Source organism: Ochotona princeps, chromosome 5 (assembly GCF_030435755.1).
Source record: "Ochotona princeps isolate mOchPri1 chromosome 5, mOchPri1.hap1, whole genome shotgun sequence".
NCBI classification, from domain to species: domain Eukaryota; kingdom Metazoa; phylum Chordata; class Mammalia; order Lagomorpha; family Ochotonidae; genus Ochotona; species Ochotona princeps.
Genome location: NC_080836.1, coordinates 24,729,630 through 24,745,930, shown reverse-complemented (window position 1 = coordinate 24,745,930; position 16,301 = coordinate 24,729,630). Strand labels below are relative to the sequence as shown.

General features: G+C 33.4%; 1 protein-coding gene across 1 annotated transcript in view; it reads left to right on the top strand.

The window, feature by feature from the left end:
* The window catches only part of LRP1B (LDL receptor related protein 1B), a 1,366,825-nt gene that overhangs the window by 1,236,932 nt on the left and 113,592 nt on the right, over nt 1–16,301 (top strand). The window contains exons 75-79 of the mRNA XM_058664204.1: nt 4,407–4,532; nt 5,160–5,297; nt 7,120–7,254; nt 10,422–10,541; nt 12,643–12,884. Of these exons, the coding sequence (XP_058520187.1) occupies nt 4,407–4,532; nt 5,160–5,297; nt 7,120–7,254; nt 10,422–10,541; nt 12,643–12,884 (761 nt within the window). The remainder of the gene's footprint in view (nt 1–4,406; nt 4,533–5,159; nt 5,298–7,119; nt 7,255–10,421; nt 10,542–12,642; nt 12,885–16,301) is intronic.

Genomic DNA, 16,301 nt, shown 5'->3' with positions numbered 1-16,301 from the left:
ACCTATCTCTGAGCCTGTACCTGCCAACACTATGAAGAAGACTAGGATCTATTTGGAAGGATTTAGAACAGATGAATTTTTGAATTGCACAAAATGATTAATAGGATTTTTAAAATTTGTATCTAATTGGTATTTAGGCTAATTTTTTGACAGAAAGGCAAGTGGCAAAAAAATGTAAATAATCATACAGGTCAAAAATGTGTCACATAATGCAATAGAATTAATAAAAAAATCATACAGGTCAATTCAATATGAAAGTTGTTCAGAAATACGGCATATAATCTCCATGCTTCCACTACTTAGACTTCAAAATATCAAGAGAAAATTGGAATTTAAAATAAGTTGTGGGTATGTGTAGTGGTATCATGTGTTAATCCTTCTTTTGGGATACCTGCATACCGTAATGAAATGCAAGGAATAGACTCACTTCAGCTTGTTAATGTACAGCCTGGAAGCAGTAGATTGTGACGCTATATGAATGTCTGTCAGCCATATAGTAGACCATATATATTTTTCTCACAGATGTTAGAGAACTGAAATGAGAAACTGTTTAATATTTAAACCTGAAAACTTTAGAAAATGATTATTTCCCCCAAATTCAAGTAAACTTTTAACCAAAACATTTTTATAGTCCCACTTCCCCTTTTTTTCTGATTTTTAATATGAGAGTTTCACTTTTCATTCACAGAGTTATTGTGCCTGAAAAGGAAGCAGAGGATGGGCCATGTTCTTGTGCCCTGCCTGACATGTAGGAGATTTGATTAACTCTGACTCCTTGTTTTGGGCTGGCCCAACCTTGGACATAGTGGCCAGTTGAGACAAGAGCTAGAGGACGGAAGATTGCTGTTTCTCTAACTCTCATTCTTTCTTGTTGATTCTTACATGAATAAATATTTAAATTTTTACTGGTGTTAGAGCATATAACAGTTTTTCTGATAAATGAAGATATGTGGCTATTGATTTTACAATTGTGAAAAAGCATGAAAGGCCCAATGCAATGGCTCAGTGGCTAAATCCTTATCTTGCATGTGCTGGGATCCCATATTGGTGCTGACTCTTGCCCTGGCTACTCCACTTCCCATCCAGTTCTCTGCTTGTGATCTGGGAAAGCAGTGGAGGATTGCTCAAGGCCTTGGGACCCTGTAACCACACAAAAGACCAGAAAGACACTCCTGGCTCTTGCGTTCAGATAGGCTCAACTCCAGCTGTGGTGGTACTTGGGAAGTGAACCAGTGGAAGGAAGATCTTTGTTTCTGTCTCTCCTTCCCTCTGCAGATCTGAATTTCCAAGAAAAATAAATAAATCTTTAAAAAGAAAATAAAAAATATGAAATGAGTGCATATTTTTAGTTTCAAAAGTATTTAAAATTTTAAAAGACAAAGAACTTCGTGATGTTTGTCTATAAATACAGCCAATGTAATCAAGTGGAGATTTAATTTTTCTTTGCATAATATTAAAATTAGATATCAGAAAATCATCAGGTATGATATTGCTATTTTTTGAGTCATAATATATGATAACATAAAAGAATTAAGTGAAACTTTTAAACAAGACAGCAATGAACTTTGCTTGAGGGGAAATTCATGTAGTAGCCAATTTTAGGAATCTTGACTAAAAGTCAATACAGACAGAATAAGTAGCATTAAAAAAGTTATTTATTCATTCGTTCAGTATATATTTATTAAGCTAGGAGTTTTGATAAGCATGTTATAATAATGAGAGAAACAAACATGCACTTTGACCTTACAGAACTTAAATCTAATGAAAGAGGGATAGTTAGAAACACAAAGATACATCATTGAGTTTAAGTTTGAAATATATGCAGTGACCAAGTAGACTAACAAAACAAAACAAAATGAAAATAAGTGGATTGTTACACAATGTTGAGGAGAAGTAAAAAAAAAAAAATGTAATTACTCTGGGACAGAGCAACCAGAACATCCAGGAGGAAATGAAAACAATCTATGTTCCTGCGATACACAGAGCAAGGCAGAAACTGGCTTAGGATGCATCGAAAGAAGCAACAGAGATGTCTAGATCTTTGTGGGCCTTGGTGGGTTTTTTTATTTAGCTGGAAAGCATTTGAATATAGATTCTCCTGCTGTAGGGAAGGGGAATGCCAAATTAATTTATGGGCATTAAGAGCCATAACTGCAATTAAAGAGATGCCCAGACAATCTTACTCGAGGTAATTGTCTTATTGAATGTAAGAAATCAACCAGGAGAGGTTAATAGAAGTGAGCGGAAAAGCAAAATTTATTGAAAGGCTACGGACTGGACAGATAGACATAAGAGGGACAATCTTAAGGGAGATTGCTTCACTCAGGCTGGGCCATTCTTTCTCTAATGCAGGGTAGTGCTTGAGTTGGGTTTGACTGAAGAGCCATAGGGGGTGACTTTGGTGTTAGGGAGCAAACATACATGGTGATACCCAATAAGCTACCATGGCACCTGGTGCCTGATGGGAAATAAAGCTTAGCCATGTGATAAGAATTGGTTTTGCCTTCTTCAGCCATGTCAAATCAGCATGAAAGGTGATAGTATTTGGACTCTGTAGACAATAGTGGATAGTAGAATTTCTAAAGTTCAAATTGATATAATATTGTATTAGCAAGAAAGTGAGTTTTTGAAAGTCAAGTTAGAATAATGGCTGGCATAATCTACTTTATTAACAAGTACCAAGTATACATTATCAATAAGTACTTATATGAAGACAAAAATATATTGGTAAAAAGCAAAATAGTAGATATATCACTAGACTAGAAAAGAAGAGAGCTAAGACACAGAGACTGTCAAATTCAAAAAATCTTGAAAGATAAATTATGATCAGAATTTGAATCATTAACATTAGTGGTTATATATTGAATTTATGTTTATATAATGAAGCAATTATAAGAAATGTAAGTCCAGGGTGAGATTATGTGCAGTAGGAAGCAATAGAAATTGTTCTAGTTGAAGTAAAAAAAAATTATTGAATCCACTAATATTCATAACCTTTTGGGACAGTGATTACCTAAAGAGATTAGAGTAAGAAACACTGACTCAAAACTCAGGGAATGAAGAGCCAGCCATTGTTTGTTGTGCTTATCTGAATGCTATCATCTAGGATTTTGCAAAGAATTTGAGTGGAAACAAAGGGAGCTATTACAGAAAGTGCTGCGGCATTCAGTGAATTGAAGATGAAATGATGTTTATACTGGTCAGAAAATAACAATGAAACAGAGGTATGATGAGACACCTGGAACGTAAAATATACTGTTACATGAAGAAAATAGTCATCTATGAGATATAATGAAAAACCTACCTATTGTGATAGACAGAAGAGGACAAGTTCATTACAAATATCAACAGGACATGGTTACATTCAGGGCTGATTATTATTGAAAGAATTGGTTTAGAGTAATCCCAGATGTCTATTTATGATGTGCCACTAGCTAAATTATAGAAATAAGACAACATTCAAGGTGAAGAGAAGCAGGACATAAGAAATCATGAAGAACCAAGCAATGAACTTGTGCAAAGTTCACAAGGGCTTGTCTTATCTCCTGTGAGATGCTAGAGTTGACGATTTAAAGTGTTCAAGATGAAATTATATGTACATCAGCGAACATGAATGAGATCAGCAGAGCAAATGTTCTAAGAATGAAAAGAAAGGCAACCAAAGCCAGAGCCCAGAACAGTTCTATAATATATAAGGGTGAACACTAACCAGAAGCGATTTCCGCTTTAGGGCTGGGATTCTTCTGGGGGGGTGGGGGGAGGAGACAGATAGATGGAGGGAGGGAAGGAGAGAGAAAGAGAGAGAGAGCGCAGAGTTCTCTTGATTTTACTGATGTCTTGGTAAATCGCTGTTCTCTCATTTTCACTCTTACACAATGAAAAACTAATCACACTACATGTCTCAAAAATATGTCTGAACATTTTTTATGTTTAGAAGAAGAAACCCTCTGTAGTATTGTTGATATATTTTTTCCAGTGAATGACCTACTTTCAGTTTGGGGAGTGCAGCTTACGCTTACTTAACCTTTATGCGGTGTGACATAGCTCTTCAAGATAGCCAAGTGTCCTATGTGTTGTATAAATTGTAGGCATAAATTAATTTGATCCATCAAGTGAAGTCAGCTAACATAAGGCACCTGAAAATGACACCATGATGCTTGCCTTTTTCTTTTTCCTATTTCATGCAGGACCCTCAGCTACACACTGAGGCAAATATAAGCAACTGAAGTCTTTAGCTTCTATTAGCACACATTTTTCTAATTTCCTCTAGTAGGCAATTTTCACAAAAGAAAAAGGTATTTATAAAAACTGGATTACAAATTTGAAAAAGAGAAAAAGGATGTTCTTTCTAAGTCAGCATACCAAAAGGAGTTGCTTTTTTATTTATTTTTATTTTTATTTTTCAGTGAAGTTTCTTTGCCCAGCCACCCGGCCGCACAGATGCGGAAATAACAGAATATGCCTGCAGTCTGAACACATGTGCAATGGTATTGACGAATGTGGGGACAACTCAGATGAAGATCACTGCAGTGGTAAGGCAGTTTAATGTGAAATAATTCTTTCTCTGAAAGTATTTTTTATTTTATAGCCATTACCTCTACTGATGGAGCATGAAACAAATACACCAACATTGCATTTGCACAGTAAAGCTGTATGGTTTCTTCACCCAATGTCCACACTTGGCACTTTGTTCCGGAAAACACTTACTGTCAGAGAAGCAACAGCTTTTCAAAAATGTTCCTTGTTTAAATGTTCTTTGATGGGACAGGGTTTGTATAGGTTACGCGCGTGTGTACATTACTTCTTTTTCACAATAAGAAGTTTTAAAAGCTTCTAACATGGAAGGTGTCTCTTCAGTATGCATCAGAAAATCATTTGGAAGAAAAATCTGGCCTGAGTTATCAATCTGAGGCAGTTTATATCATTTTTAAGGAACAGTCTAACTCAGGGTGAATACTCAGTTTCCTTAGCAACATTATTGTTTGCCATGCAGCAAACATCTGATCACTTTTCTAAATTCTACTCAATTTTTATTTGTATTTAATTATATTTAATAACTTCAATAAAGCATTATGAACTCAAGCTTTTTCCCAGTGGTTACTAAACTCTTAAATGTTTTTCATTGTCTGTGAAGCAATGTTTTTTTAATAACCCTACAGGTAAGCTGACATCTAAAGCAAAGCCCTGTAAGAAGGACGAGTTTACATGCAGAAATAAGAAATGCATCCCCATGGACTTCCAGTGCGATCGTCTTGATGACTGTGGTGACGGCTCTGATGAGGAGAGCTGCAGACTTAGTAAGTGGCCGTGGTGTTACAGGACAGCAGTATTCAATCCCATTTCTGAGGAGCTTGCCTTATATTGCAAGCTGAATTAAAGCTTTGCAGACTTGGAATTGCTTCTAAAACACACTTAAGTTCTCCTTTTCTGCAGTCTTTACCAAAAACAAACAAACAAACAAAAAAAAAACCCAACTTTAGAACATGGGCATTTGCTTAAGTTTTACAAAGTGTGAAATGGAAACATTTATTTTGAAAGACATAGTTATTTTGTTTTGCAACCAAGAACCCAAATATGCTAATTCATGCTTCATGTCAGCAAAGAATCCCATAGCCTTTAATAATTTATTTCACAAAAAGAAAATAAATTTAGTATTTTTGAATTTCACAAGAAGTAATATTTGCTGGAATAACATCAGTGATCTTAGTAATAATAATATAGACAATGAAAATTATTTGTTATTGAGTGATTGTCTACAAGGACATGTTTATTTCGTTCAACTTGAGTGCAATGATGTCTTCTTTAAACAATAACTTAATAACAGATGAAATTTCCTTCAGCATTCTATGGTGCCATTCCGCTGATGTGTTTAAGTACTTGTAAAGCAGTCAAGAATCATTGGGATTACTTGTAAAATCAGAAGAGGATCAGGTTAGTTGCAAGATCCCTTCCATCTCCATCAGCCCATGATTCTGCTGAAAGCTGTTATTTAGCTTGCTGAATTTAAATGCCAGGGAGATACTCACTTGTGGTATATTTTACACTGTGGCAGAACAATTCTCAGGGTACTAAATGGATACTAAAAGGAATTCACAAACCTTTCAAGTAAATATCATTTTTTAAATGTGTTTTAAGCATTACAAAAATGGAATGATAAGTTATAGACTCAGAGAAGACATATACAAAAACATCTGATAAGTAACTTATAACTGTGCATGTTTTTCTGCTCGCATAAATAAAAAAGTACACACACATGTATATTTCCTTCTTTATTTCATTTATTCTTTTCTTATTTAACAGTAATACCTTTTGGTTCCATTCTGGAAAGTAAATTAAAGAATAAACTGTCGCACATCTTTTTTTTAAAAAAAGAATCATTGGGATTGAATAGCAGCTGAAATTCTAATATTGAAATTATAATTTTCATAAATTTAATCTACTTAGGCAACTTAGACAAAATAAAATGATATCCCTTTAATAGTTTCTTGTTTGTTTGCATTATAAAGTGTTTACCTGAGTGGATGATGAAGCAGAGAAGTCTCAACTGCTGTTATCAGTGTTTGTTTCCTGAGGGCATCGTAGCCCATGATCTTCAGAGCACACCCCGCATTCAGATAGTGATCCTTTCACATGGGCCCTGGCTGAGATTTTTTTTTCGCTGACTTTGTATTTGTTTGAGATACTTAGAAGTATTTGTAGTTAAATGCACAAATGCTGAGTTTGGTTGCCAGTCAGTGTCCACTTCCCTGGATGGGTAGCTTGTAGGAAGTGTTGTTGTCAGAGAAAACTCGAGCTTTCACGTATGGTGACCATTCTAGACACAGGCTGTCGTCAGGATGAAATTTGTACATCATTATAGAAAGCAATGCAGCATGACAGCAGCTGTAAATATCCTGTCAGCAACGTCGTGTAAGCTGTGTTTAACGTAAATTCGTTTAGCTATTAATCTACTTCTATTCCTTTGTAACAAATGGGAGCTTAAGTGGAGAGAAAATCATAATCTTTAACTTCCACAAAGAATTATCCATAGAATAATAAATATCATTTTGAATTAAAAAATTAACTCCTGCTGTGGACACCAGAATTATATTCATTTTGATCATATTTTTTAAATCCTAGCTCCTACTGAATATACCTGTGAAGATAATATGAATCCATGTGGAGATGATGCATATTGTAATCAAATAAAAACATCTGTTTTTTGTCGCTGTAAGCCTGGATTTCAGAGAAACATGAAAAACAGACAGTGTGAAGGTAGTGTACATTTCTGCAACAGCTTGCTCTTAAATCTTTGAGTTATAAAAGGACTCCCAAGGCTGCTAAATTGTGAGATGACAGGGGACTGATTTTCATCAAAATGGTGTGTATCTATGGGATACCAATTCGCTTATAAGAGGCCTTGTCTCTCGGGTCAAGAGCCTGTTTGTTTACGGAGCTAAACTAAACATCACCGAGGCTACAGGAATTTCGATAGCAAAACCAGACCTGCAGGAATTTCCATTGCATTGGTACAACTTTGTTCTGAAATACAACTAGTAAAATTGCTAGTTCTGAAACTGTTAGTAAATTATACTCACTTCCTGAAAAAAATTATATGACACATTGCCTTTAAATATAGCATTAGCAATGCTGTGATAGTAAAATCATATTTAGAAAATTGTATTTCTGTCCTAAAGCCATGTTTATAAAGAACATTACATTATGCTACTTAACCCATGTAAGGGTTAAGTAAATCCATATTGATTTATTTGAAATTACTTAAAAATGGAACAATTGGGATTGGATTCAAGTAGTATATTACACAAATATATAATTTGTATCATAGCACAAAGTCTAAAACTATAAGATCAGGACATTTATCCTCTTTCTGCAACTCTCTCCAATAAAATCAATCTTCATGTCTACATTTAACTATGATTATGACACTCTCAAGAGCCAATCTTAAAACATGTAAATCTGGGTTACCCAGGGTACAAGATAATTTTTTTTAAATTTTGGCTAAATTTTTATTTTGAATTTTTAATTTTATTACAGTATAATTTTGTAGAGACTGAGATCCCCCCAAAGTCCCATCCCCCAACAAATTTTTCCCACATTGCTACAATAGTATAGTGCTTCATAAGGAGTTATGATTCCATAGGAGATAACTTCTAATCCTAACATCCTTTCACCTACTAGTTTGTTTCTGTACTGTCTTTTCACAATATTCTTGTGGAAAGTGATTTACATTGTGCAAATCAACATGAAATTATTGAAATAACTTAATGTACTCACTAAAATGAGGACAAATAATGTATTTATGGATGTTTTCAGTTATTTCCTTGTCTGAAATATTCATTACATTTTATTTCAAATTAATGTGAAAACTGAACTGTGACAGCTTGTGCTTTCCCTATTTAAATAATTTCTCAAAACTAAATTATGGCCTCTCTGTTGTACACTCTCATGTGAATATAAAGACACACACTATCTCATCAATAGCTTAAGCCTAATAGCACTGATTTTCTAATATTTCTTTGAGAATAATTGACTGTTACCTGTATAGTATATAATTTCTAAATTTAAGTTTCTTAACTTTTATATTCCTGCCAGATATAATCTGCAAGATACGCTCTCAATTCTAAGTTGCTACAGATCTACCATTGAATGTGATTTTGTTGTTAGTAACTTTTGAAATCTAATTAGTACCTTCATTTAATAAATAAATCTTTTAATTAAAAACAAATTTCAGCTTGGTATGGAGGCAGAAAAATATCACATTCCTTCTGTAGTTCAAGTTTTTCGAATTGGCTAACTCGATGCCTTTCACTATTGTATCCCATAAACGGTATTTCTGTTTACTTGAAAGCCGAAATGATTTTGATGAATTAGCCAGAGGAAGAGACAATCAAAGGGAATGGAAGAACAGTTATATAAGGGGATTCACATTCTCCGAACGCCCTCTCAGGAGCTTTAGATTTAGGTCTTATTATGGAGATGAAGAGAAAATCTGGGCTAGTAACATGGCAAAGCTTGAAAGCCAAGACTATACAAAACAATCGAGACTTTTTGATTCTCTGGCACAGGGAAATCGAAGTAGCAAATATATCCCTGTTCAAATTTACATATGCTAAACTACTGAAAAAATATTTGTTGTAATTCTCCTGCTTCTGTATTGATGACTACATTTCATTTCATTCCTAATATTCATGAAAACATGTAAATAGACATCCCTGTCTCTACCTATGAGGAAATGAGCTATCATTGGAATGCTTAATTTTTCATGGGCGAGGTATTATTGTAGAGACAAAAGAACCCATCAGCTTGTGATAGGTTCTGCCTTGGCATGCTTGTTCATGTGTCACTAAAGAAGTCCTTCTCTGTTATTGAGGGCTTAGAATATTGTTGAGCAGTAAACTAAAGGTCGTTTTTAATAATGTGTTGATATTTAAGTTCTCTAATTCAAGAGATGGGAATGGATTTATATCACATATTTCTCACACAATGGGACTATCCTAAAAGTGGTAGAGGAATTTTCATACATCAAAGCAAAAGCAAAGAAAAAGAAAGAAAAATGAATGATCCTCCTGAAATCACCTGAATACAAGCCAGACTCTTTTAACCATTAGTATTATACATAAGTGGCAAGCCACAGATTATTACAATGACATATTTTTCATTGTTAATGCTGTAGATATATTTGTTTACATATGTGAATTCAAGTGTTTTTGCTAATTTGTTTTGTTTAGTTGTTTAATTTGCGTGGTTGCAGGACATTCTGTCTTGTTATTTAGTTCGTTCAGATAGATGGACGTAAACGTGTGTTAGGAGCACACTACGAATATTTTTAATCTGTTGCTCATTCTGCAAAATGTAGCAAAAAATGTATGCATGCTAACTTAGGGCCTCAAAAGCCTGACAGTCAAGAAGAAGATTCATTTTCTGAGATAAACTGTGAGCAATGATATAAGAGAGACTGTACTAAAAAGTAGAGAAGGAAGGAGCAAGCATCGCCTTCATATATTGGTGGAAACAGAGGATTACTGTGTTTCAGGTGAATGTTGAGAAATGGGTTGAAATTTTGTAATTGTGATATTACAGGACAAAGGCGCAGCAGATAGCCTGTGCAGAGACATGCCGGTTGGTAATCAGAAGTGTGCTTGAAAAGAAATATCTAAGGATACTAGAAAAATGATACCAATGGAGAAGCTCAAAGTGAATATATTAGCAGTGCCAACGAGCAGTGTAACAGTAATGACCTTTCATAGTACCATGAAAAATGTCTCATGGCCTGTATGATGTTACATACTAAGTCAGTTGAAATGAAAATGAGGTAGCAATACAAAATTAAAAGAAGAAACAAACTGGTATTCTGAAGCATTAAAACAACGGAAGTTTACATTTAGAGTGTGATGGTGCTATTATAAGTTCTTCTTTCCTAGACTTTAATGAATGTTTGGTGTTTGGCACATGTTCCCACCTATGCATAAATACAGAAGGATCATATAAATGTGTGTGTGACCACAATTTTCAAGAAAAAAACAACACCTGCATAGCAAAAGGTGAGATTATAACCTTATTGAAAAATCTAATACATACTAATTATTAATGAGGGGGAACGTTCATGTTGGATTTTAACTTTTCATTCCATATAATATAAAATAAATATATTTTAACGTTGACTAATTTATTCAGTTATTCATTTCTTAAAACTGTTAAAATGTTTAATTAACAAGTATGTACTTAGTATTTTATGGACGCTGTAATAATTCAATACATGTATAGCACATGTGATTGTCAAACAAAGTTAATTAACATCTCCTCAAACATTTATCACTTCTTTGTGTTGAGAATTTTTGAATTACTCTCTTCTGGTTCTTTTCAAAATACATAATGAATTTTGAAACTGTAGTTAGCTTATTATTATGTAGAATTCTATAACTCATCCCTCCTACCTATTTATGCTTTGATATGTTGTCATTCTTAAAAATGTAGCCTACAGTAATTTATAGAAATGGCCATGAAATACTTGAATACTGATTAAATCACCATTGTGATATGAAACAATGGTGTTGGAAACATTTTTTATATAAAGGGTGAAGTTTAAAAGCCAGTGTTATAAATTATAAATGATTATAATGTCAGTGTATTTAAGAAGTTATATTGCACCACATGGATAAAGCTAAAAGCTCAAAATTTAGCATCGCAATGAGAATATTACTTTAAATAAATATTTTTAAAACTATAAAACAAAGTTATGTTTTAAATTTCATTTTTCCTCACCAATATCATAATTTTTAAAAACTAAATAAAAGGCATGAGCCTAGGGCTTACTCATATGGGTTTTTAATGCACATATGTTTTACTAAAAAATATTGTAACTTCAACATTGATAGTTACAGAGTGTGATGGATAATTGCTAATAAGATGCTAATTATAACAGTAAAACACCACAATGTGGTATATGAAGAGTGAGCTGTGGAGAGAACAGTGTTTGCATTTGAACCCCAGCGCTGTATCTTTTTTATTTTAAAGAAGTCTTTAGACTATGTGAACTTCAGTTCTCCATCTGCAGTGTAGTGACATCTATTTTCCATTGGTGGTTCTAAGACATGCTATGGCAATGTTAAAGGTTTAACATAACAGCCTGGTAGATGAAATGTTCATTCAGAAGAGCTCTGTAGGTGTTAACTAAAAATAGGGTGTATTATTAATGTTATTTGCTTATAGAAACTTCATATGCATTCGGGTTTTAATTGATTCTAAATATTTTCAGATTCACTTTAGACTTTTACAAGTCTATGAAAATGTCACTAATATTGTGTTGTGGGTTTTTAGGCTAATGTTTCACTTGGCAGGATTCCAGACAATTTGAGTAGCATGAAATTAATTTATGTGTGTGTGCACTATTTTATTGGACAGAAGATAGGGAAAGAGGCAAACACAAAGAGAGAAATAGCTTCCATTCACAGATTTACTCCACAAATACTCCCATTGGTCGAGGCTGGTCCGTACAGAATGTAACAATGGGAACTCAATCCTGGTATTTAACTTGAGTGGGGCAAAAATTTCCTGAACCCCAATGGATCCTCCAAGGATCGATACGGGTGAGAAGTAGAAGTCAGAAACCAGACTTGGGATAGCATTTAAATCAGTAAGCTATATGCTCGTTGTTTATATTCTTGTCTAATAAAAATAGAAACAAATTCAAGACATGAATACCAAAAGAATTCTTTGTACTTTACTTGTCAATTCTTATAATAAAGTAGCAATCATTGAAATATATGAGCTAAACAAATACTCAGAGATGTCCAGCCTTCCTGAGAGCACAATATGGTATCAATAAATACTTAATATATAGTTATATAAATAGTGAGACTTACCAAATAAACCTGTTCATAAGTAAGATATCTTTTACAAGTTTTAAATTTCTAGTTTTCCTCGTAAGTTAAGCTTTTCAGTAGAAATATGTACATTGATTCCTTCTTATAAATGTTTAGTAAGTATCAGAATCATATTATGAAGAGTAAAGATCATATAAGGTTGGTTGGTTTTATTCTAAAAAACTGTACTAGCAAATCAAGATAATTATAAAGTAAACTTATGGCTTTTGCTTTAGTTGAAATTTATTTTATTTTTGTATTTTATTATAATAATCTCCAGGCTCTGAAGATCAAGTTCTCTACATTGCTAATGACACTGATATCCTGGGTTTTATATATCCATTCAACTACAGTGGTGATCATCAACAAATTTCTCATATTGAACATAATTCAAGGATAACAGGGATGGATGTGTATTATCAAAGAGATATGATTATTTGGAGTACTCAGTTTAATCCAGGCGGAATTTTCTACAAAAGAATCCACGGCAGAGAAAAAAGACAAGTGAACAGTGGCTTGATAGTAAGTAAATATTAAACATTAAATGTTGGAAGGCTATACCTTCCACATACACACTGTTTGAAAAACAATCATAGTTCCCAAGCAGGCATTAATATATTAAGTTATCTCTTCGATGTTTTCTCCATAGCAAAATAAAACATTTCCTTTTTATTTATTATCATGAAAGCAGATGCTTTAATTTTACTGCATGATGTATGTTTTTGTTCTAGTGTACTTGACTTCATTATGTATGAATAGTAACATTCTGGAAGATTTTTAAATTTATAATTTTTGCCACATATTGTTATGGAAGGCCTTTCATTCATGATGATATGAGATTGAGAAATCTTTTTATTTTCACTTTAGAAAAAATATGATGCAGGAAAAATTTTAATACATCTGAAATACATATTTCTATTCCAGGGCAAGAGAGCCACTCAGTAGTGGAACTACTTATGATTCCTGATAACTGTATTTCAGGGAGCATTCAAATCAGAGCACTACTGCCTGGTGCTGTATGATGGACATGTTGATTAGCACAGCTGTTCCCTTTTTAAAAAATAAGCCAGAACTTGTATTTATATTTATGGTTGCAGGTTATCCGTTTTATTGTGTTAGGGCATGTCATGTTATTGTGTGTTCTATATTTTTAAACAACCTGGGAGGAAAATGACACATAAATACTATTTTTACTGGACTTGATCAATTCCCATATACATGAAAAGTCAAGTGGTATCAGAGCGGGATGTAATTGAAGCTTTGTATTTAAAAAAATCAATGCACTTATCTGTAAGTCCTCACTACATTTTATTATGGCATCTATCATGCAATTTTCATCTATGCGAATACTGTTTGCTGCAACTATGCAGCATATTTTAATTTTATCAGCAGTAGATAGCAATAAGCTGGTTTCAAAGAAAGCTGTATTATCTTTTCAGTTCAGGTTTAGATTAATTCACTGCAAGTAAAAATTTATGCAAACCAGAGTGATTTGTTCAACTCCTCCTGATATAAGCACAGCACCACGGAATTGTTTTAGTAATCTTGGGAACAGTTTTGTAACAAAGCCAAGAAATTTAGTGTTTCACTCTGTACTTTAGCTCTCAAATAATCTCCTTCCTCATCGTTGGACCAAAGGGCTGAGAGTCTTGGCTAGCATTAACTTTCCTTAACTCTAAAACAGAAGTCCACTTTGGCAAATCATTGCTCCCATCTGTGAATTAAAATCAGAGTCTGTTCTGTGAAGTTAGAATCCTGGTTTGAATCATGATCCTGTTGCTTAGTAGCTTCTAAGCTTCTCTAAATTCTACTCCATGAGGTTTTAATGAGAACAAATATAAGGATACTAATTATATTTATAGTTAGTTTTAACTTTACATTGCTAATATGTCAGTAATTCTAGGTACTGTATATATTAGCATTTGAACATATTAACTATGCTAGATTTCATATATATGCTATGTAGATATTCTTTCATCTATATTTTATATAGATATACATCATACGTATATAACCTAGTAAGTTATATATAGAAGGTTACTGTTTGCAAAAGTTATGATGATGATCATAACTGCAAAGGTTTTTCTCCCTACTATATACTTTTGCAAATTATAAGAGCAATTGTGCTTTGAAAATGATTTTATTGTTTTATTTTGTTCTTATGGTAGGATATTTTGTCTTAGTTCTTATTTTATCTGCATAATTCTATATGTGCATACATTTTATTTGAATATTTTTGTAGCATCATAGATATATACATTTTAAGTTAATATATAATTGCATCTTTCATTGCCACTTATAAAACTTTGAGTAGTCTGTTCTGAAAAAAATGAAAATGTTTACACTCTTAATGAGAGTGCTGATTTGTGTTGTATCATGTAGATTTTTTTCTTTTTCATAGACTATGACTAAAACAATAGTTGCAAGGAAAAAAATGTAGGTGACAGTAGGAATACAAATTCTACTGAGAAGCCATCATAGCCACTCAGTGTCATGATTTTAAGGATGGAACATCTGAGCCAAGATTTCTAGTATCATGATCTATGCCAAATTCCTAGAAACTCCAGAGAATGCATTACTTAAAACACTTTAAGCCTGAACTAATAAGGCAACTAACTTCACTTTCTAAACATTCTTATAGTTTTGGCATCTCCATAACCAAGATTAAGTAAATGTATCCTTACCACCTCACCTTAATGAGAAATATGATCTCTAGTGCAATCTACTTGGGAAATATATCACATTTCTGAGTCTCAGCTTTTGAGGAAAAAAAAAAAACTACAATGTTGAAGCAGACTACTTGTGAAGTCCTTAAGATGAGAAATGTGAAATAATTCTGAAAGTTGTGTGACATATTGTATATTATCCTGTTAACACCTGGATGATTTGTATTTACTCCTCTGAGATCCATCTTGTGTACGAAGAATTGATTTTCTCACCTTATAAATTACTCTGCCATGTAAAGCATTTATTCTTTTAACAGTCGCCAGATAACCACCCGTTAGTTCAATGAGTATACAATATTTGCAGCTACTGAATTTTGACATAAATGTTAAATGATAATGACTAAGATTTCCCCACTCCTTGTAGAAAAAAGGAAAAAAAAACTTCAATTTTGTCTCAATTTTCTTTCCTAAGCTGATTGCTACATTGTGATTACTATCACTGATTAGTGCACAAAGGAGAGAAAATAGGCAAATAAGTTAAAACACTTCATCATCAAGAAGCTGAATGGAAAGTGTTGGGCATGTGATAGTAGAAGATTTTGGCAGCATAACACCAAAATGAAAATAAAAAGTAGTGTCAGCATTGTTAAGGGCATAATATATATTGGTTTAAAAGCAGAGGAGCTAGCATGGTGGCATAGCAATCTTACACCAGTGTTCCGCACAAGCCATATGAATGCTATTTCTAGTCCTGGGTGTTCCACTTCCAACCCAGCTTGCTGCTTATGAACTGGGCAAGCAGCAAAGGTTGGCTTGAGGCCTTAGGCCCATGCACCCATGTGGGAGAACCAGAGGAAGCTGCTGGCTTTGTACTTGCTCTGATTATCAAGACACTTGCAGAGATCCAGCACATGGGAGATTGGAACATCTCTCACTTGCTCTGTAACTCTGATTTTAAAGTAAAATAAATAAAGATTAAAATAAGAATAAGTCATCATAGTATTATCAAGAAAACAAAATGTTAACTGAAGTCCAATTCAAATCAAGATCTTTCTTAATAGAACTTTTTGAAACTCTGAAGGGAATAACCTGTGAAACAGCTTGGAATACTAATTAAGGTTATAAATTTACATTTCAAATGAAGAGTATTATTTATGGTTAGAAGTGCTTGATTTTCTGAGCCCCCTGGACTATACAAACTGGATTACTTTTTCCCTCTAAGAAAGTTAAATAATTTAAACACTTAAAACACACGATCCAATCTGAATGTGCA